The sequence below is a fragment of the Diabrotica virgifera genome, chromosome 6 (genome assembly GCF_917563875.1).
Source record: "Diabrotica virgifera virgifera chromosome 6, PGI_DIABVI_V3a".
NCBI classification, from domain to species: domain Eukaryota; kingdom Metazoa; phylum Arthropoda; class Insecta; order Coleoptera; family Chrysomelidae; genus Diabrotica; species Diabrotica virgifera.
Window position 1 is genome coordinate 84,887,801 of NC_065448.1, and position 23,215 is coordinate 84,911,015.

Here is a 23,215-nt window from a genome sequence, read left to right on the forward strand (position 1 = left end):
AAGATGGCGCCATGTAATTAGTTTTTCTTAAATACCTCCAGAACGCCTCTACTTAGAAAAACGAAAATTTGTATTCATATTCATTTCCAGAAATGAATCGATTCCATCCATTGCGAATTTCTAGTACCAGTCATAGGCGTCCGTTTTGGATAGGGCAACGGTTATTTTATCGTATAACTTTTTTGTCTTCAACTTTTAAGCATTTTTGATACTGGATTATTAAATTGTGAGGTATTCTAGTACTAAAAGGTACTCTTACTTTAAGTCGGTAGGACACACCGTTTTCTAGAAAAATCGATTTGAAAGTTTTTAGTTTTGGGAATTTGAAAAAAAAATTGAAAAAAATTAAAAAAAAACGATGTATTTTACCAACTTAAAGCAAGAGTAACTTTTAGTACTCGAATATCTCATAATTGAATAATCTAATGTCAAAAATACTTAAACATTAAAGACAATACAGTTATGCTATAAAATAACTGTTGACCTACCCAAAACGGACGCCTATGATCGGTACTAGAAATTCGCCATTAATGAAATCGATTCATCTCTGGAATATAAATAAATGTACCAGTTTTCATCTTTCCAAATAGTTTTTTTTAATCTTTTTTTTGAAATTCAAAGGACGAAAAATTTTCTAATCGTTTTTCTAGAAAATTCGCAATGGATGCAATCGATTCATTTCTGGAAAGTAAATACGCATACCAATTTTCGTTTTTCTAAATAGAAGCGTTCTGGAGGTATTCAAGAAAAATTAATTACATGACGCCATCTTCAAAGAGCTCTAGCTCCCTTAGGAAGCATTTTCGGACTAGGTGAAATGGGTTAAATTGTCTTAAAATTATCTGAGGAATCTCCTGTCTTCGTTTGTGGGTAGTTTCTGGACACCCTGTATATAGGCAAATATTTGACAATATTCGGAAATCGACACAAAAATTTTATTTTACTCAACAGCTTCAGAAACATTTGATGACCAGAATTAGAAAAAGGCATTATGACGTAATTTTTATGGTTTTTGAGTTGCAATTATTGTAAACATCTTGCAATTTATTTTTTATTTATTAATAAAAAGATACAAGCCAGTACAATAATTTATAACAAAAACAAAAGTAACAATATTATGAACAACAAAACCGATAAAAAACCGTTACGGTTCGGTTTCAAAAATTATATTTAATACCAAATTAAGGTTCAGTTTCGGTTCCGGTGCACTAAAAATATCGGTTTCGGTTCGGTTTTCTGTTTTTAGCGGTACGGTCCGGGTCCCTAGTAATATATGAGATCTATAATATATTATAGCTACCCGAGCGTGACAAGCTTTAACCGTTTTTATATACTTCACTTATAATAATGGCTCAGAACTCGATTACAATGCAATATTCAACAGCTTTTACATGCATCCATTGAGTTTTATTTTAAATTTATATGCTCGATTTCATAATAAGTTAAAGTGGGCTTTAAATTTTAGGTTGATACCTTTATCAATGGAATTGTAATACACATTAAAGTGAACTTCAGTTAATGTTTACTTTAAGTTGATTATGAAAGCGGGCGTAAGCCATTTTAAATTCAAATAATGCAATGACATTTATGCCTGGCTGCACCAACAGATCTTAAGCTTAAGCGTGCTTTAAGCTCAGCTTACGAAACATACGCGTTACACCATTGAGTCTTAGATCAATTTTCAGCTTGCCACAATGGATTACCACGTGGATTGTATCGATAAGAATCGAAAATTATGGTGCAAAGTAAGTGAAACTTAAAGCGGCCCTATATATAAGCTGAGCTGGGCTAAGCTGGAGCTTAGGATTTGTTGGTGCAACCAGGCATTAGATCCCTTTGTAAAGTACGTTAGTCAACAGCGGATATAGCTCAGTGGTAGACTGCACATCGAGAGGTCCCCGGTTCAAACTCGGGTGTTCCTTATTTTTTTTTAGTTTGCTTTTCCAGATAGCACAAGTACATTGGAACGTCCAATGGGTCCGCAACAAACGTATAGTGTACGTTGTTGGAGCTTTCAGTGTACGCCTTATGTACATTCAATGTACATCTGATGTACATTCAATGTACGTCTTATGGACATTTTTAGCTCACTTTTCACAAAGCAATCTAATATCTATAATTTTGTGAATACATTAGTTAAGCGAATTAAAAGGAGTTAAAAGCGAATAACGAATTTTTGTAGTTTCGAAAAACTGGCCTTTTCTTCCGAATAGCAAGATTAGCATCAGAGATACGAAAAAATGTTTAAACATGAAATTGTAGGTTATTTAATTCCAAAGAACGTGGTTTGCAAAAATTGAATGAGCTATTGACAATTAAAACTTGTAATAACATGCTAAAACCACCTTTACCAACCCTTTCAAAGTCAGCTCTTTTTGGGACTGAGGATTTTAGAAAGATTTAATATTAATAGGCTTATAGATCTTCTAAAAACCTACAAAATTGTTTTTTTACCAAACTTTCTAAGATACAAAAAAAAGTTACGGTTAAAAAATCAATATATTTTTTGAAAAAACAAAGGAGAAATCCAATTGGAAGCATAATAATGTAAGTTGGCGTTGTTTTTAGTCATTGGTCTTATTCGTTTTTATTTAGTTGTCTATTATTAATAAATTCTATAAGTTTGACTGGCTTAGATTGATTAGTTTAAAAAAAAAACTGGAGTTTTTTTAGCGAATAACGAATTTTTGTAGTTTGGTTAAAAATGACATTTTCTTCAGAATAGAAAGATTAGCATCAAAAATACGAAAAAATGTTTCAATATAAAATTGTAGGTTATTTAATTCAGAAGAACTTGGTTTGAAAAAATTTTTTCTACTGCAAAAATTAAGTGAATCGTAAATGAGCATATCGAAAAACATTGATTTTTTTCTATACAAAACTAACACTTTCGATAGCGAATAAATCCAAAACTATTAATTTGACCAAAAAAATGTATAGAACATTTTTTGCTTAGAATGAATGTTTTTATCAACTTTTGCGGTCGAAATATATTAAAAAATTTCCACCCCCGAGATGGGGTGGCAACCACCCCCATGGTAAAAGCGTCTTTCGGAATCATATAGATTTTGATGCTTGGACTATCCATTACTAATCTCAAATTTTCAAGCAAATCGATCCATTCTGTAAAAATTGCGAGGTGAAAAGCTTCGGTTCCTGGCCTATAAGTGCAACTGAGTCACATAAACTCGCCAATATTTTCGTGTGTCTACGAGTAGTTGGCTATTTACTGAATTAGGTACTATTAACACATAATATAATAATATATTCCTATTGGTAAAAATATAGGTAAATGGAATTATTCATCGTCATAAAATATTTATTTGCAAGATTTTTAACTGTTACCAATGGTAACAGTGGTTACATGGACGCTTCGTCAGTGAGAAAATGACGTTTCCAGTATAAATAAAGACGATATTTTAGGAAAACATTGTCCAGAAACAAGGAAGGCAATTTAAGAGTATTTTTCCAGGACAAGTAGACACTTATCAACAAAAAATATGAAATCGTAAACACTATTTACAAACTTCTTCAATGGTTTTTGCTCATTTGTGTTCAGATATTTATTTTGTTTAACTATTTTTGTTGTTCAATGAATATGTAGGTACGCATATATATTTCAAATTGTATCTCCATTTTAACTAGTTTTTGGGTGGCCAAAAGTCACAGCGACTATCTAGAATTCTCTAATTTAAGACTTTACAAAACTATTTCTCAATATTCTCAAACCTGCTACATGAATTATATAATAACATCAACTCATCTGTATCAAATAATCCGCAACAAATTTGGTCCTACTTTAATTGAGTTAACAAAAATATTGATATACCAGATTTTATGTCTTTTGACAACGAAGGTTTCGGTGGTAAATCTATCACCACATTGGTTGCAAAGTACTTTGCAAACAACTACTCTAATGATAAGGTTCATTTGAATAGGTAACTTCTCTTTTACACCCAACTCTTTTGTTGACTTGAAGAGATTTTTACTGGAATTTGTTCTCTAAAAGATAAATTGAGCTCTGGTCCTGATGGCATTCCTTCGTTTCTTTTAAAAGGCTGTATTTATTCCTTGTCGAAGCCTTTGCAAATATTATTTCTCTTGAAACTCAACAATGTCCTGACTTCTGGAAAGACAGTTATGTTATACCATTACCAATTCACAAAAGTAGTTATCAGCAACATGGCTTCATAAGTGGAAAATCGACCACAATATTTACCACAATCATCTAATTACTTCAGTCAAAAATGGTCAAAAAGTTGATGTTATATATTCAGATTTTTCAAAAGCTTTTGACCGGGTTAATCATGAGCTATTATGATTCAAGTTGGATGTCTATAGATTTCCGTCTTACCTCATATCTTGGTTGCGCAGCTTTCTTGTTGGTAGAACACAAAAAGTCAAAATAAAGAATTATTTTTCAAATAATATACAGGTTTCTTCCGGTGTTCCTCAGGGTGCCCATCTGGCCCCGACTATTTTTAATTTGTTCATTAATGATGTTAATTCCATTTTTAATTACTGCTCTTTTTTATTATTTGCTGACGATTTGAAAATGTTTATAACAGTTCAAGACATAAACAGCTGTTTTAATCTTCAGAACGACTTTGATGCATTGAGCAATTGGTCATCTCTTAACCTTCTCCCATTGAATCCCAATAAACGTCATTGCATAAGTTTCTCAAGAAAACAAACTCAATTAAATTATGACTACTATTATGTGAACAATGATGTGTCTTTAATTCGTGGGTGTTACTCATGATACTATAAATAATGTTATTTATAGTATCATGGTGTTACTGAAATAAAGGACTTAGGGATTCGTTTCAATTCTGATTTAACAACCATATTAACCAGATTGTGAATGTTGGGATTTATAATTCGTAATACTCGGTCCTTATCAGCTTGTGCATGCATCTAAAGTAGTTTGTACAACCTATGTCAGATCCATTTTAGAACCCTTTTTTCAGTGTGTCACAGATTATCGAATTCTCTGTAACGCATTGCAGTTGGAAGTTACAGGGAAAAACGTACCTCTGTGATTATTATACATTGAACTCAGAAAATTATGTATTCCTTGACGGGTATGTGCATATTAAAACGACTTTAGTTATAAATGTATAATTGGTTGGCGATTACAACACTCTAAATAGCGATCAATGATGCGAATAAAAATAATTTGGCGCAAATGTAAACGATTGTGACAGTATTTTTACAATATCATATGGTAAAATGGCAATTGTAATTTCTAGGTTAGTATTTTTCACCGACGTAAATATAAAAATATTTTATGTCATTGGTATATTCGAACATTGTGTAGTAAAATTTGATTTTATATTTATTTTTACAGTAAATTATTTTAAATATTAATATGCTGGCAAATATTTGTATAAATATTGATGTTTATATAAATATTCTGACAACTGTCAGATGTAACTAAAATGTCATGCAATGATTTGCGACATTCCTAAAATCCTATGACGTCAAAATTAATGACGCACTGAAAAAAGGGTTTTGGATCCACTGTACTTTTTTGGAAGTTTTTTTCTAAAATAAAAAGTACTGTACCAATTATTTTGAAAATTTGCATGAGCATTTATTTTAAAAAGAAGTACAAAAGAAGAAGTAATCGTTGTAATTCTTCTACTTTTCTTGAAACTAGTACCTTCGATTGATTACGATTTCTTCGTATGCTTGCAAAAGGGATTCCTGGCCTTTCAGTATATGCATTAAATAACAGTCGTGACTAAATGCATCCATGTCGTACTCCTCTACGTATTTCTATTGCTTGTGATGCCTCATTTTCTATTTTGATGTTAGCTTTCTAATTCTAATATAAATTGAGAATTATTCGCAGATCTTTATTAACTATGTCTTTTCTTTCAAAAATGTCTCTTAGCTTATCGTGCCCTACTCTGTCAAACGCTTTTTCAAAATCGATAAAACATGCATGTACGTCTTGATTAACGTCTAGGCATCTTTGTGTAAGAACATTCAAACCGAAAAGAGCTTCTCGAGTACCTAGTCCTTTTCTGAACCCCATCTGTTTATTACTAATAGCAGACTCCAAATTTAAAAAAAACTCGGTTGTGGATGATTTTTAGAAATATCTTTAGTAGATGGCTCATTAAAGACATTTTTCGATGTTCTCTGTACAGAACTATCCAAACCTACAAATCTTATCTTTCTCAGTGGGGTCCCAGTATGGTTTCCGGAGTGTGCACTCTCATATGTGTTTTCAAATGATGTACTTCTCTAAACTGCTTAAAACAAACTTCACACTCGTAAGGTTTTTCCCCTGTGTGCACTCTCAAATGTTTTTTCAAATTACTTGATTCGCTATACATCTTAGAACAAATTTCACACTTGTAAGGCTTTTCGCCAGTGTGTATCCTTGAATGCCTTCTCAAGGTTCCTGCTTCACTAAATTGCTTAAGACAAACGTCGCACTTGTAAGTTTTTTCCCCAGTGTGCACTCTCAAATGTTTTTTTAAAGTACCTGCTTCTGTAAACTGGTTAGAACAAATTTTACACTTATAAGGCTTTTCTCCAGTGTGCACTCTCATATGTGATGTCAAATGACTTTTTTGAGTAAATTGCTTAAAACAAATTTCACACTTGTGCAAATCAGTGTGCACTACCAAATGTTTTTTTAAAGAACCTGCTTTGCTAAACTGTTTAAAACAAATGTCACAATTGTAAGCTCCTTCATCAGCGTATGTTGTTTCTATAATTTCCATTTTGTTCTCCTCCTGAGCAAAATCTAAAATACAAATCAATTATAAACATTTACTACAAAAAAATTTTAAAATCAATATAGTAAAACTAAGTTCATGAGAATAAATGCAAGAAATAACACGGCATTGTCGTAACAAGGGGGAGGGGGGTTATAATCCCCATTGGGATGTACTTTGAGCTTAAATTGGCGGTATTCCATACTTCCAGAAACCCCCAGTAGTTGTAACCGTCCCCTTAGGATCATCCTGGTTACACCGTTGTAACACTGTATCTACTATTAGGCCTGGATCCCGCGTACCAAAAAAAGTTGATTAATAGCAAGTGGAAAATGTGTTAATAGCTTAAGGGGCTATCCTAGTGTAAAAGTACGAAATTCATATACTTTTTTGGAAAATTTGCATTAGCATTTATTATAAAAAGAAGTACCATTGAGGTAAAAATAAAATAAAAATCTGTGGCTAACGGAACCGCATCCAAGCCATTTTTTCACACACACACATATGTATATGTAAAATAATTTTCATAAAAAAATATTGAAAATTAAACGACTTATGCGCCATCTACTGGCACCGTGAAAATAAAAACAGCTCCACTGCTGCAGTGGTTGGGACAAATGGAGATCCTGAAACATAAAATTTTAAAGTTATTATAGAAATATAAGATATTTTCTATACCATCAACTAGGGGTTTTTTGATCAGATGAAAAATGTCAATTCGGCGGTTTTTGAAACTGAAAATGTTTTAGCTAATTTTAAAAAAAAATTTCAACACTTCATCATTTTTCCAAATTTTAATATTTTTCAAAAATCCTAGTTGATGGTATAGGAAATAACTTATATTTCAATAATCACTTTGAAATTTTATGTTTCAGGATCTATTAGTCCCAACCACTGCAGCAGTGGGGCCATGTTTTTATTTTCACGGTGCCAGTAGATGGTGCATAAATCATTTAAAACAATAAGGTAAAGACAGAACTCGAGGAAACAAAAAGAGCTAAATATTTTGGAAATTAGGGTAGAACGGTGTGAAAAGGAAATAAAGCAAAATAATCTAGTAATAACGGGTCTGAAAATAGATACGAATGATGAAGCTGCACTAAAAGAAAAAATGACAAACTTCATCAAACAGCGCTTGGAAGAGAACATAAAATAGAGAAAGCAGTTAAACTGGGAAATAAAATTTGTCTATTGAAAATGGAAAGTATAGAAGAAAAAAATAAGGTGATGAAGAAGAAAAGTAAATTAAGACATATCAAAAGGGAGAAGATTTTCATAAGCCAGGATATGACAGTCTTAGAAAGAAATATTCAGAAGAAAATAGGAGCAAAGTGTAAGGAATTAAGAGACAATGGGGAGAAAACATGAGGACAAAATGAAAGGGAGATTAACCGTGGATGGTAATGAAAAATGGAGATGGAGAAAAGACGGTAAAGTAGAAGCATTCCCAAAAAACTAGATGATGAAAATCAAAAGATAGTACCACTGGAAACAGACTCGGCAATGCAAACGGTTAACGAAAACAAATTAACGCACACAAAAGAAAGAAAGAAGCTCAATAAGAAGAAAAGAACGAAACCCATTAGAATGGGATCCTGGAATATTAGAACCATGCTAGCAGTAGGTAAGAAGCAAGAAATAGCCCTTGAAATGAAAAAATACGAACTAGAAATCCTAGCCCTACAGGAAATACGATGGAAGAAAGAAGGAAAAATTGAGAAGAAAAACTTTATAGTCTAAGAGCTAGAGCCGAAAAATCATCGTCATAAGTAATATGGAGTTTGGCATGTGAAATGTGTCTATTGTATATTGATAATTATGACCCCTTTAAGGCTGACACCTCAGTGGATACAGGAAGTAGAAATAAGGGATGAAAGGGAAAAGTCAGTGTAGTCATTAAAGGTTTTCACCTCCTATTTTGTTAAACCTACATCGATTTGCATGAAATTGGTGACTAGTTAGAGCATACCTCAAGAAATAAAAATGATTTGGTGCCAACTTGCACTTTTAGCCTGGGGGTGGATACCACCCCTTCTCGGGGGTGAAAACTATTTTATTAAAAATAACCTCACAAATCGATAGAGGGACACATTTTAAGAAAAATTTGTTATATCATGTTATTAAGAGGATCGGTACGTATTTTCGGCTGCAATGCTATTCAAATGGGGATTCATTTTTTTCGAATCCTGAGAAAACTAATAAGTATTTTTGAAAAATTTAAACGCAGAATGAAAGATTACGTTATTAGCGAGGGCCGAAAGTCCCTGAGAACTTCTATAATATTTATTTTAATAAGTTACAGGGGTGAAAAACTAAGAGAAAATTTAGTGTGATTTTTAATTTCAAATATCTCATTCAAAATAAACTTTTTATTTATTCTAAGGGACTTTCGGCCCTCGGTAATAATTTAGTCTTTCATTCTGCGTTTAAATTTTTCAAAAATATTTATTGGTTTTTTCAGGAATCGAAAAAAATGAACACAATGCCGTGGTAATATTTTCCAAATCTATCTTTGTCTTACAACGCACTCAGCCGAATATAATATTGTCAGCATAATATATTGTCAGTCAGACACTGACAATCAGTGACAATTTTAAATATTTGACATTGCATCGGGAATATTTTGAGTTATTGATTAAATATTATTGAATATAGTGTATTTGATAAATAATTGATTTAAGACGTGAACTTAATAAAAAGTTATTTATTGTGTATTATTTGTGGAAGATCCAAGCAGAGAATACATCAGGATAATATATTCTGTGATCCAAGTATTTTGTTGTTAAAGATGTTCAAAATTGTAAGCGTTCCATAACAATATATTATTAAAAAATCACTTTAACACTTTTCCTCTTTTCTCGATTGAGTATTAGTTTTTGTTGTACAAATAAATTATTACAATCACTGAATACATAGTTAGTGAAAAAATTATCACATTTATTAACTGAATTAATAATTTGCAATTATAAAAATAACAGTTATCCAAGAACATTCAAAAGCCATCTCTTTAAATTAATGATGACATTTTCAAGTAGAATGACATTCTAGTAATGTTTACATATCCATACCAGTGTGAATTTTACTACACGTAATTTGCCGTGTAAAGACAGATAAAGTAGGGATACACGTAAAATATTTGCGAATTATGTACCCATAGCCTTAAAATAAATCAATACTTTTTGAGTTATTAAAGATCAAAGATTTCTCTATTTAAGAGCACATGCGTGAAGTTACAAATGATAAAAAGAACATATTAATTAATTGTATGTTAGTAAAATATTATTTTTATATTATTTCAATATTATAAATTTAGCAAAAATGTATTCGACTATGTGAAATGTACCCATTATTATATACCCTGGACACCCCCAGTTTCTGGACATATTCAGTTTATATTGATAGAAAAAATTCAATTAAATATCGAAATAATATAAAAATAATATTTTACTAACATACAATTAATTAATATTAGTGGAGTCAATGAAGGTGAATATGAACTATTACCTCCGATTTCGTTGAACCTCCATCGATTTGAATGAAAATTGGTGAGTGGTTAGAGGATATCTCAAGGAACAAAGGTGACATGTTGCCAACTTGCGCTTTTACCATGGGGGTGGATGCCACCCCTTCTCGGGGATGAAAATTATTTTATTGAAAATAACCCAATAATTCGATAGAGGAACAAATTCTAAGCAAAATTTATTATATAAAGTTATTAAAATAAATCAAAACTTTTTGAGTTATTAAAGATCAAAGATTTTAATTTTTCTTGAGAAAAATTCATGTTTTTAACCGATTTTTCATCAATAACTCAAAAACTATAAGTTTTTACAAAAAAGTTATTATCAAAATTGAAGCTAATAAAAAATGAAATAAACTCCTTGCTAGAAAAACCTTTTAGTATTAACTAAAAGTGAGTTATAGGTAATTGAATGTATATTTTTTTCGGCGAGTAAAAAAATCTACGTATTCAAGCTGAAATAATGGGAAAATGATGCATTTTATAATATAAATTTATTAAACATTTGTCAAAGTACTTAAAAATATCTATCAAATGAGCCCCCGAACATGTTCATATCATTAAAATTTATGCTCCAAAATTTTTTCAAAATTTATCTTTTAAAAATATTTCCAAAAAATGTTACTGTTTTTTTTTAATAACTCCGTTCATTTTTAAGACGTCAGGTTCATCTAAAAACCATTTGAAAGTTAATTTCAAGTGCTATTTCACCACGTTAAGCTTAATCTGTTAAACTCCTTATTTTTTTTTTAATAAAAGGTTAAATGGCCCCGGTTGCATGGTTTTCACAGCAAAATTTAAGATTTAAACGTGTCTAACTCGGTTATTTTTTACCCTATAGAAATAGTAAAACAGGTAAATTATTTGTCACAAAAAAACTAAAATTTGGTTATATATCATTTTTACGTGTATTGAGTATTTTTGGAGTTTTTATCAAAAGAATATGAAAATTACAATAATTTTAAAAATTATGATTTTTTTAAATTATACCTTTTGTTCAAAAATATGCATTTTAAACCGGTCAAAATTATTGAAATCATTACTTATGCTAATATAAAGAAGTTCTTGTAAGGATTATTATAAATTTTATTTTTTGTGGAAATAGCGTATGTTTGATTTTTCACTTTTTCCTACAAAATTCCAAAGGGTTCTCTTATTTTCATCATAACTTGCTTAATTTTGATGCCATTAACTTGTTCTTAAGCTCATTTGATAGGTATTCTGAAGTACTTTGACAAATGTTTAGCAGGTATATTTTATAGATTGCACCGTTTTCCCGTTATTTAAGCTTGAATACTTAGAGTTGAGTACTCGTCGAAAAAAATACACATTCAATTGCCAATAACTCACTTTGAACTAACATTAGTTTAGTTCTTTAAGTGAGAAATGTATTAAATTTTTTATTATCTTCAATTTCAGTAATAATAACTTTTTCCAAAAGCTTATAGTTTTTGAGTTATACGTGAAAAACCGATTTAAAACATGCATTTTTTACGAAAAAATAAAATTGTTGGTCTTTAATAACTCAAAAAGTATTGAGTTATATTAATAACTTTACATAACAAATTTTGCTTATAATTTGTCCCTCTGTCGATTTATGGTATTATTTTTAATAAAATAATTTTCACCCCCGAGAAGGGGTGGCATCCACCCCCAGGGTAAAAGCGCAAGTTAGCATCATGTCACCTTTGTTCCTTGAGGTATCCTCTAATTACTCACCAATTTTCATGAAAATCGATAAAGGTTCTACGAAATCGGAGGTGAAAACCTTCAGTGACTGCACTATATGTTCTTTTTATCATCCATAACTTCACGCATGTGCTCTTAAATAGACAAATCTTTGATCTTTAATAACTCAAAAAGTATTGATTTATTTTAATAACATGATATAACAAATTTTACTTAAAATTTGTCCCTCTATAGATTTGTGGGGTTATTTTTAATAAAATAGTTTTCACCCCCGGGAAGGGGTGGTATCCACCACCAGGGTAATAGTGCAAGTTGGCACCAAATCAGTTTTGTTTCTTGAGGTATGCTCTAACTAGTCACCAATTTTCATTAAAATCGATCAAGGTTTAACAAAATAGGAGGTGAAAACCTTTAATGACTTCACTAACTTTCCCCTTTCATCCCTTATTGCTACTTCCTGTATCCACTGAGGTGTCAGCCTGAAAAGGGTTATAATTGTCAATATACAATTGATAAATTTCACAGGAAAAACTCCATATTATTTATGACGATGACTTTTCGGCTCTAGCTCTCCGTCTATTAGCATATATTATTCGGGAGAAAACAAACAGGGAACGAATGGTACGGCATTTATGGTGAACAAAAAAATTAGGGAAAAAGTGATACAATTCAAAGCAGTTAATGGAAGGATATCTTACATAAGAATAGAAAATAAACAAGCCAACATCTCAAAAGTCAATTGCTATGCACCCACGGAAGACGCAAGCCAAGGAAGATAAAGCAGAATTCTACGACATCTTGGAAGAAACCTGTGAAAATATTCCGAGGAATGACATATTAATAATATTGGGTGACTTTAACGCAAAGATCGGAAAGTAGGAATATAATCGTAATGTAGCGGGCAAAGAAACCATTCATGAAACTAAGAATGATAATGGAGGAAAAATCTGCAACCTAGCAGCAGCAACAAACACATATATAGTTAGTACTCGGCATAAACATAAAAAAAACACAAAATATCATGGATGATACCAGGAAGCATGGATGGAAACCAAATAGATCATATTCTAATTTCGAAAAAGTGGACACAAATAGTACAAGACGTAAGGTCATATAGAGGGGCAAATGCGGACACTGATGACATATTGTTGATAGCAAAACTTAAGATGAAAATAATCAAAGCAAATAATCATAAGGAAAGAAAAGGAGGAAATGGAATATAGCCAAACTGAAAACGCAAGAAACAAAGTAACAATATACAGAACAACTGGAACAGAAACTGGGAAGGTACGAAAACATAGAAATAGAAGAGGAATGGAAAAACATAAAGAACAGCATAATAGAGACAGCAGAACAAATAATAGGATTCCAAAAAAACAAAGAATCGAGAGAATGGTTTGATGAGGAATGTCACCAAAGAAGTCAACAGAAGCACCTCGCAAGAAACAAATGGCTACATAGTGACGAACAGGAACAACTGGACCAATATAGAAAAGCAAAACAGGAAGCATTGAAACTCTATAGAAGAAAGAAGAACACATGGATCTCTGAACAAATGCAAGAATTAGAAACGAATAATAAAGACAACAAGAAATTGTCCGAATACATAAAACAATACAGTACCAAAAAAACTGTCACAAAAATTAACAAAAAAGATTGGGAAAACATTTCACAGAACTATACAAAAACAACAAGGTATATTCAGAGGCTGAGGATATAAGAGATAATAGAGATGAAGAGGAAGGCGCACCTACTTATCAGGAATTCATGGAGGTATTAAAACAACTAAAAGTAAACAAAACGCCAGGGCCAGATGAAATCAACAACGAACTGATCGTCAACGGAGGAGAGGAGCTCACGGAGCTCACGAGAGAAGCTTAACTTTTTTATTATCCAACATAAGCGAATGAATCGAAAGACAAAATGTTAAGAAAACCTGAGGCTATAGTTGGGTTTTAATTTCAGTATTTTATAAATGCCAGAATAGTCCACAGGGTGATGCGAACTTTGAAAAAAAAAACACAGTTTGATTCGTACACCCGGTATACAATGATAGTTTGACTGTCTAGCAACAATATTATTACAGAGATATTGTCAGGGATAAGGCTATAACGTGGTAAAAAATCACTTAAATCGGACAACAGGTTTAGGAAATTCGAAACATCAAAAATGACCAAATTTTTAGTGGATCGATTTTTTTGCACCGCAGTGTATTTATCAAAGATGGAAATTGCAAACTGGAAAGAGAAGACTCAGGACCGGAGAGAGTGGAAGAAGATAGTAGAGAAGGCAAAAAAACATCACAACATATGAACGACGAAAAAGAAAACTGTGGACTAATCCACCGCGTGAAAAGGATTAAAAGAGCTTATAGTATTTGAGCGACCTATACTCTAACAAGAGTGACCGGTCCATATACAGGGTGTACAGAAACTCTACCGACAAACGAAGACAGGAGATTCCTCAGATAATTTTAAGACAATTTAACCCAATTCACCTAGTTCGAAAATGCTTCCTAAGGGAGCTAGAGCTCTTTGAAGAGGGCGCCATGTAATTAGTTTTTCTTAAATACCTCCAGAACGCGTCTATCTAGAAAAACGAAAATTTGTATACATATTTACTTTCCAGAAATGAATCGATTCCATCAATTGTGAATTTCTAGTACCGGTCATAAGCGTCCGTTTTGGGTAGGGCAACGGTTATTTTATCGCATAACTCTTTTGTCTTCAACTTTTAAGCATTTTTGATACTGGATTATTAAATTGTGAGGTATTCTAGTACTAAAAGGTACTCTTACTTTAAGTCGGTAGGACACACCGTTTTCTAGAAAAACCGATTTGAAAGTTTTTCATTTTGAGAATTTGAAAAAAAAATTGAAAAAAAAACGATGTATTTTACCAACTTAAAGCAAAAGTAACTTTTAGTACTCGAATATCTCATAATTGAATAATCTAGTGTCAAAAATACTTAAAAAATAAAGACAATAAAGTTATGCTATAAAATAACTGTTGACCTACCCAAAACCGACGCCTATGACCGTTTCTAGAAATTCGCCATTAATCAAATTGATTAATCTCTGGAATATAAATAAGGGCCGGTTGTTCGAACGCTAATCAACAATGATCACTATCAAATATTTAATTACTGTCACCAACTGTCAATGTCAACTTTTATTGGGTTGCTGAAAACATAATTGATTATAATTATGAGATTAGTTAATCAATTAACATAACAATTATTAACATAATTGATTAACTAATTTCATAATTGTAATCCATAATTATGTTTTTAGCAACCCAAACAAAGTTGACATTGACAGTTGGTGACAGTAATTAAATATTTGATAATGATCATTGTTGATTAGCGTTCGAACAACCGGCCCTTAATGTACCAGTTTTCATCTTTCTAAATAGTTTATTTTTAATCTTTTTTTTTTAATTCAAAAAACGAAAAATTTTCAAATCGATTTTTCTAGAAAACGGTGTATCCTATCGACTTAAAGTAAGAGTACCTTTTAGTACTAGAATACCTCACAATTTAATAATTCAGAGTCAAAAATGTTTAAAAATTAAATACAAAAAAGTTAGGCGATAAAATAACCATTGTCCTACCCAAAACGGACGCCTATGACCGGTACTACAAATTCTCAATGGATTGAATCGATTCATTTCTAGAAAGTAAATATACATACCAATTTTCGTTTTTCTTGATAGAAGCGTTCTGGAGGTATTTAAGAAAAACTAAGTACATGACGCCATCTTCAAAGAGCTCTAGCTCCCTTAGGAAGCATTTTCGGACTAGGTGAATTGGGTTAGATTGTCTTAAAATTATCTGAGGAATCTCCTGTCTTCGTTTGTCGGTAGAGTTTCTGGACACCCTGTATATACAGGGTGAGTCACCACTAACGGGACGGAAGATTACAGCGAAATGGTAAAAGATTTGAAAAAAATTTTAAATTAATAGTTTGTAAGTTGATAAAAGCTACATTTTAAAATTATTTTGAAATATACAGGGTGTCCCAATAAATGGCGGCGTATCAAAGTTATATTTTTTCTTGTGGAATACCCTGTATTTTATTGCATTTTTTAATTGTCCGCAAAAAATAAGGTATGGTTTCAGAAGGCTTCCCTATACCTATGTACAGTGTTCCGAGTTATGTTGACTTTTCTTAAAATGTAAAGTTTTGAAAGAAGGCTTATTCTCAAGTTATTTAAGAAATTATAAAAATATTACTTTTACGTCTAAATTGTTGGATATTGGTTGAATGTATTCCATGATTAATTATTACACATTTGTCTACAAGGTGTTCAAAATTTACAGTTTCATTATTGAAGTATTCAATGTGTCATATGATGCTTATTTTAAATGGAACACCATGTATATTAATACAGTAGACTCGCGATTATCCGAGGTAACTGGGACCGTGACTACCTCGGATACGGAAAAACTCGGTTAACACTGAGATTGGTTATACTGATATAAAAACACGTAAATAACCATAACTGTGGATATATTAATGACAAAACTAATACAGTACTGTCTATAAAAGATAAAAACATTTACCTTATCATTATTACTGTTTTAAAAAGTGTTTTATTGATTTTTGCGTAAGCTTCATTCATCTTTTTGAGGCGGCGATGTTGTGCCAAAGTTGAAAGTTGTAACTCACCAGTTATGACTTTTGCCTCGGTTAACCGAGGGGCTCGGATAATCCAGACTCGGATAATCGAGAGTCTACTGTAAATAATTATACTTAACAAATTTACCTCTTTCGAATGGTATATGGATGTCCTATACCTAGGGCTCATAGTTTTTGCGTAATTTACAATTATTTAAATTCTTAATCTGTAAATCGATTTTAAAACAAAAGATGAAGTTAATTAATGTCATTGTATGACATTGTCATTTCATGACAATACGGTCTGGTAATTATCTTATAATTAATGCATTCCATGATTGATTATTACACATTTATTTACAGGGTGTTCAAAATTTACAGTTTCATTATCGGATTATTCAATGTAGCATAATATTATTATTAGATTATTATTATTAGATTATTAGGTTATTTTATTAGAACACCATGTACTTATATTAATCAATGATTATACTAAACACAGGTTCCTATTTCGAATGGTATATAGTGGTCTATAACTAGGAGTCATAGTTTTTGTGTAATTTACAATTTTCTTAAACGGTACATCGATTTTAAAAATATTTATAGTCACTCTCGATTTTTAAACCGATTATCTTGGTATAGTGGTTATGGAGTGTAGTTGTAAATAAATATGTAGGTATATTTTTATTTGCTGATTTGTAAAATAATTTGCTGTTCAAATTAATTGAAAAACTGCAGAATGAGGCTAATGAAATGAAAAGCGATGGGAAAATAAACACTAACATGCCAAACGGAAACAACACAATTGACGTTTTGAGTGAAATACAGGATCGTGCTCAAAGATCTTATACACATAGATTTGGCCAACTCCGAAAAATAGCGTAACGCGGAGCAGTTCTGGTCGGTGGTCTATCTATCTCTCTCTACCGGCACTAAACTTTCTCTCTCTAGTATATGATGACCGCCGCCTGTGTGTCACTGTCGTTCCATTACTCCCACCTCTTGGTAGATACGCTCACACTCGCATGACAGACAAAGATAGCTAGACCACCGTACTTGATATCGACGTTACACCCCAATGCATTGAGTGGCATATCCCTAGCCCAGTCTATTCTCTTTACATGTCTCTGATCGTGCTACGAGATCCAATGGTATCATTATGTTTAATGTAGCTGAATCACAATCAAAGGATGTCAAAGAGCGCATAAATCATGATAACCTTATGATAACAGCTACTCTGCAAAAAATGTCTAAGGCTGCTAAAGGTGATTTTTTCAGATAAGAAGTTTGTTGGTGAGTGTTTGAAACGCCAAAGATCTCTGGGTAATGATATTAGGATTAATGTAGATCTAACAATACTGCAACAAAAAACACTGAGAGAAGTACAGATTGAGCTGAAAACTAGAAGAGATAATGGTGAGACAGATTTGGTTATTCCACTAATACATGGGATTCATAAAATTATAAAAAAACCTAATACCCACTCTCACAATGGTAACCACAGACATCCCAATGGGGATAATTCCAAAAGTGCATAGGAAAGTGCCCCATTAACAACATATTTTCATAATATGGGAGGATTACGAACAAGATTTCGGCAGTTAGAGATGTCAATATTAAATTGCCCATATGATATTATACTTAGTTATTATTGAATCATGGTTGAGTCTGAGTGATGAGTTTTCAGAACATGAAATCAAATTTCGTGGTTATATTATGTATCGTTGTGACAGGAGCATGGCAACAAGTTCTAAAAAGCGGGGTGGAGGAGTAATTATTGCAATAGCTGATAGATTTAGGTCAAAACTTTCCCTCCTAATAATACCATTGAACAAATATGTGGAATTAGTGTTAAATTATCAACATTACATTATTGGTGCAGTCTATCTACCACCTAGATCCTCAATGGAATGCTACATAATTCACTGTAAATCTGTCAATACCATATACCAAGGACACACAGATAGCAAGTTTATAATACTAGGTGACTATAATTTACCTGAGGCGATATGGTATAATGATGAGCTGGGAGTTTGTGTGGATTGTCCTGAGAACTTGCTAAAATTAACCTAACATATTATGAAGAATACTATTTTGACTTCAGAGATGGTACCTAATTATATAGCGATAAATCATTATTTGGCAGGTATTAATTGGAACAACTTATTTTATGAATTAAATATTGAGTCTGCTGTACAAAAGTTTTATGAAACTCTACATGTTGTCTTTAATCAATTTATTCCAAGAAAATGCATTAAAAGCTCTAACTTTCCAAAATGGTTTTCCCCATATTTAAAAAATTTAATAATTTCAAAGAAAACTAGTCACAAAAAATATTTACAAAGTCTGAAACAGATTACATACTTGATATTTTCTGACTTAAGATCTAAATTTAAAGTAGAAACTCAAAAATGTCACTCTAATTATATCAAAACTGTTGGTAACAACCTAAAGGATAATCCAGCACATTTCTGGAGATATATTAATATTAATGATAAAAAAAATCAAACAATGTTCCAAATCACATGTACCTTAATAACCAAATGGCAGATAATACCCAAAACATAGCTAACTTGTTTGCCGAACATTTTGCTAGTGTATATGATTAATCCGCATGCCGATTGCCCAAAGCGGACTCATGTTTAAGTGCAGATATTTCTTTGTATACTATTAAAATCTCTGATATTTATGATGGTATATGTCAACCCAGAAACTATTTTTCAACAGGATTTTGGAATTTTTTCCAAATTATTTCTTGAAACGTTGTTCATTTACAATATCCAAACCACTATATCGACACTCCCATCGAACAAGGTTGTAACTCAAGTTACATATTTCTTCAGATTTCAACACAGGCGAATTCAGCAAAAAATTGCGCACACGTCAATATAAACGACATAAAATAAAAATGTATACCATTTTTATTCAGTTGCAATGCGAAGGCAAAACAATCTTACTTTTCAATTAGAATACGGAGTGCAGTCCAGTCCCTTGAATCGCGATTTTTAGCTCTTATTGGAGCTTCATTGGAAAGAACGTAGGCACTGTTCTCCATATTTTAACTGATTCGCATCGAGAGCTTTTCCTACCCATTGCAACCGAAGTGATGATAGTAGGTGGCTAGCGCCATCTGGCATTGAACGACGAAGTAGTTTTCAATCCTAATAGTAAATTATTAATATTAAAAATATTACTAAAAGATTTTTAAATCGAAAACTTATTGGTACACTTTCCTGGTGACACCTCCAAGACTTCTACAATTTGCAAGTCAAATGGATGCTGCAGTGAAGACGAGAGGGAAGGAATTCTACACTATGCAATTCACATCCCCTTCTGCAGCTGGTAAAGTTCCAACGGAAAAATGCACCTAGTTACTCTACGGAGTAATACGACTATAAAATAAAAATGTATACCATTTTTATTCAGTTGCAATGCGAAGGCAAAACAATCTTACTTTTCAATTAGAATACGGAGTGCAGTCCAGTCCCTTGAATCGCAATTTTCGGCTCTTATTGGAGCCTCATCGGAAAGAACGTAGGCACTGTTCTCCATATTTTAATTGATTCACATCAAGAGCTTTTCCTACCCATTGCAACTGAAGTGATGATAGTAGGTGGCTAGCGCCATCTGGCATTGAAAGACGAAGTAGTTTTCAATCTAGAGTAGTTTACAGAGGGTAGCTAATACATGGTTAATTTTAATATATCCTCTCTTTTAATTGTATGTTACAATATTTTCAAGTATTTATGAAAGTAAAACTGTGAGAGATATACACTAGGTTCGCTTTCAAGATGCAGTAGAAATAAACAAACCAAGACACGTTAAATGCCACTAGGAGCACAACCCAATCATAATTTACAATGTATATAGTACATTGTAAATCCCAAATCATGATTTCCAAAGTTTATACATTGTAAATTATGATTCAGGAGTGCTCCTAGTAGCATTTAACGTGTCTTGGTTTGTTTATTTCTACTGCATCTTGAAAGCAAACCTAGGGTATATCTCTCAGTTTTACTTTCATAAATACTTGAAAATATTGTAACATACAATTAAAAGAGAGGATATATTAAAATTAACCATGTATTAGCTACCCTCTGTATCCTTATAATACTGAAGAGGATGTGACTGCTGTGAAGTTAAAACTCAATGAGCTTGATCAGATGATTTCTGCCTTTACTGACACTGAAGCTAGTAATGATTATAACAAGTTCACATCTCAATTACATTGTGTGTTGAATAGATTGGAGCATATATCAGAAGGTACTGAAGAGAAACCAGCACTACTGGCAAGAGCATTTGACTTATTGGGTCATCTGCAGTCAAAAGCCAAAGAATCAGAGAAATCTACTACAAACTGAAAATCTACATATTGAGTGTACCAGCACATACATCATACATAAGTTATTGGATAGTTTTCAATAAGTGATAGTGATTCAGATTACCCTGAAGAGGTCATGATATACCTAGTAAGTACCTTCTCTAGTTTCTTCTTTAAAACAGGTAAGCTCATTTCCATCTTCTTCTATTTCACTCTTTATGGGAAATTCCTGTAAGACTAAACAATCAAGCATAACATCTGTACTTTCTCTTTTAGGTTCCTCCTTAATTTCACATTTACAACCATCTGAAAGGGGATCATCCATTTCTTTATACTCTACCTCTACTTTACAGGTCTCACTATATTCTTGCTTTACTTCCATTTGATTAAAATTGATTTTATTTTAATATTTTATGTCTTTATGTATGTAATAGTAATAATTTTATCATCACACGTCGACGTCACACGTCACACACCATAGAACAGGGTTGCCAGATGATTTTTTTTAATTCCCCTAGAATTTTTGTCAAAATTTCCCTAGATTTCCCTAACAAGTTGACAACCATTTTTACCCTAGAGTTCCCTATATATTTTCAATATACGCATGCGCATTACAAAACTGGGCATTGGATAAGGTCAACTTTTTCCACCTGAACAGCTAATGCGCAGGCGTACTGCCTCTGGTTAATTTCAGGATGTCCTCCGCGAGTAGACCCAGTATTTTTTGTATGAACTACTAGCAAAGCCCAAAATTGGGCAATCCTAGCATTGTACGGAAAATATTGTACACTTCTAACATTGTACTCCCAAACTGTAAAATGTCCGAAATGGTCAAAATTAAAAATGATCGAAACACTGATCGATTCGAATCGATTATAGTTGACAAGCGACACACCAAATCAAAAATCGAACATTTATGGTTATCTAATAATCTAGTAATATTTTTATGGTAACTGGTAGAACACAATCCCAGAGAAATCTCTTCGTGGATTTTATATATTATAGATAATAATTTAATCCTACAACCCAGAAATCAGAAACCCTGATTAATTATAGATTTATTACATAACCTTATTGATGTTTGTTTGCCCTTGATAACCAATTGGGAATAATCGATAATCGTAAAAATCGATATCTGTCATATTCTCTTCACTTCTAAACTTTGACGCATCGCTGGGATTCCCCGAATTCGCGAATAAAACGATTTTCATGTAGATAATATATGTGCAATTTTATAAAGCTTATAAAATCAAACAGATTTTTTAAAATCGTCTTACAAATATTAAGAATTCCCTAGATTTTTCATAGAATTGAATAAAATTCCCTTTTTCCCTAAGCTGGCTCAAAATTCCCTAGGTTTGGGGAAAATTTCCTAGGTCTGGTAACCCTGCCATAGAAAAAAGTGTTGTGTGATTTGGTAGAATCATAGAGTTATATATTAGCATAGAGAGAGCCTTCACTATGCGTGTCCTGACGACAAGATCTCTTCGACTGGTTTGCGCTATCTCTTTCTAACACATCGTACCAAGAAACTAAGATGACATTAAGGTGTGAGTATAGGCACGGAAGAGGAGGACAACTGTCTCAGCTTAATATGCGTAAGAGTGAAACAGCACTAATCCAAAGAAAAAAGATGGTGTCGTCACTTCGTTTTGAATGATACTCTCTCTATGTCAATATATACCTCTATGGGTAGAATGCGATCTTACCCTTCAAAAAATGTCACGTATTTCAGCATAGAAAAAAGTGTTGTGTGATTTGGTAGAATGCGATCTTACTCTTTAAAAAACATGTCACGTATTTCAGCGCCATCTCAGCACCTGGTTAAATGGAAGGATACTACAAATCTGGCCTTGTATTTCAGCACCTGGAAAATTGGAAGGATACTACAAATCTGGCCTCCACATAAGTGGTCTGTAGCTTCGACATGATAGGTGTGAAATTTTAAACGTTCTTGCTGTTGATTGGATAGGAAGGGTAGCGTTATCCAGCCTCCACGCTAGGTACACCATAGCCTCCATACGGTACTTCCAATATTTAATATTATTTTATTCAAGTGGACAATAAAGGTAAAACACAAACAACTTTTGTTTCTTAATTATTTATTTATACAATAATGTGACATTTTACATAGAAATATGAGTATTTAATTTCGATTAAATATATGTTTACTTGTTGAATTTATCGGCTGCACACAACAGCTGATCGGCCATTCAACAACAAAACGCGAAATAAAATGTGTATTTTAAAACTGTTTGATAAACAGTACCTACAATCAGAAAAACTTACCTTTAAAAAGGTACTCGATTATGAAATAACAAAAATATCAAAAA

General features: G+C 32.3%; 1 protein-coding gene across 1 annotated transcript; it reads right to left on the minus strand.

Moving 5' to 3' along the window:
* Positions 1-5,571: 5,571 nt before the first annotated feature.
* Positions 5,572-21,358, minus strand: LOC126886555 (zinc finger protein 239-like). Its single transcript, XM_050653510.1, has 2 exons — positions 21,039-21,358; positions 5,572-6,763 (listed from the first exon to the last, which is right to left on the minus strand). The coding sequence occupies exons 1-2, from the start codon at positions 21,262-21,264 to the stop codon at positions 6,189-6,191; spliced, it is 801 nt and encodes a 266-aa protein (XP_050509467.1). The 5' UTR covers positions 21,265-21,358; the 3' UTR covers positions 5,572-6,188.
* Between the last annotated feature and the right edge of the window lie 1,857 nt (positions 21,359-23,215).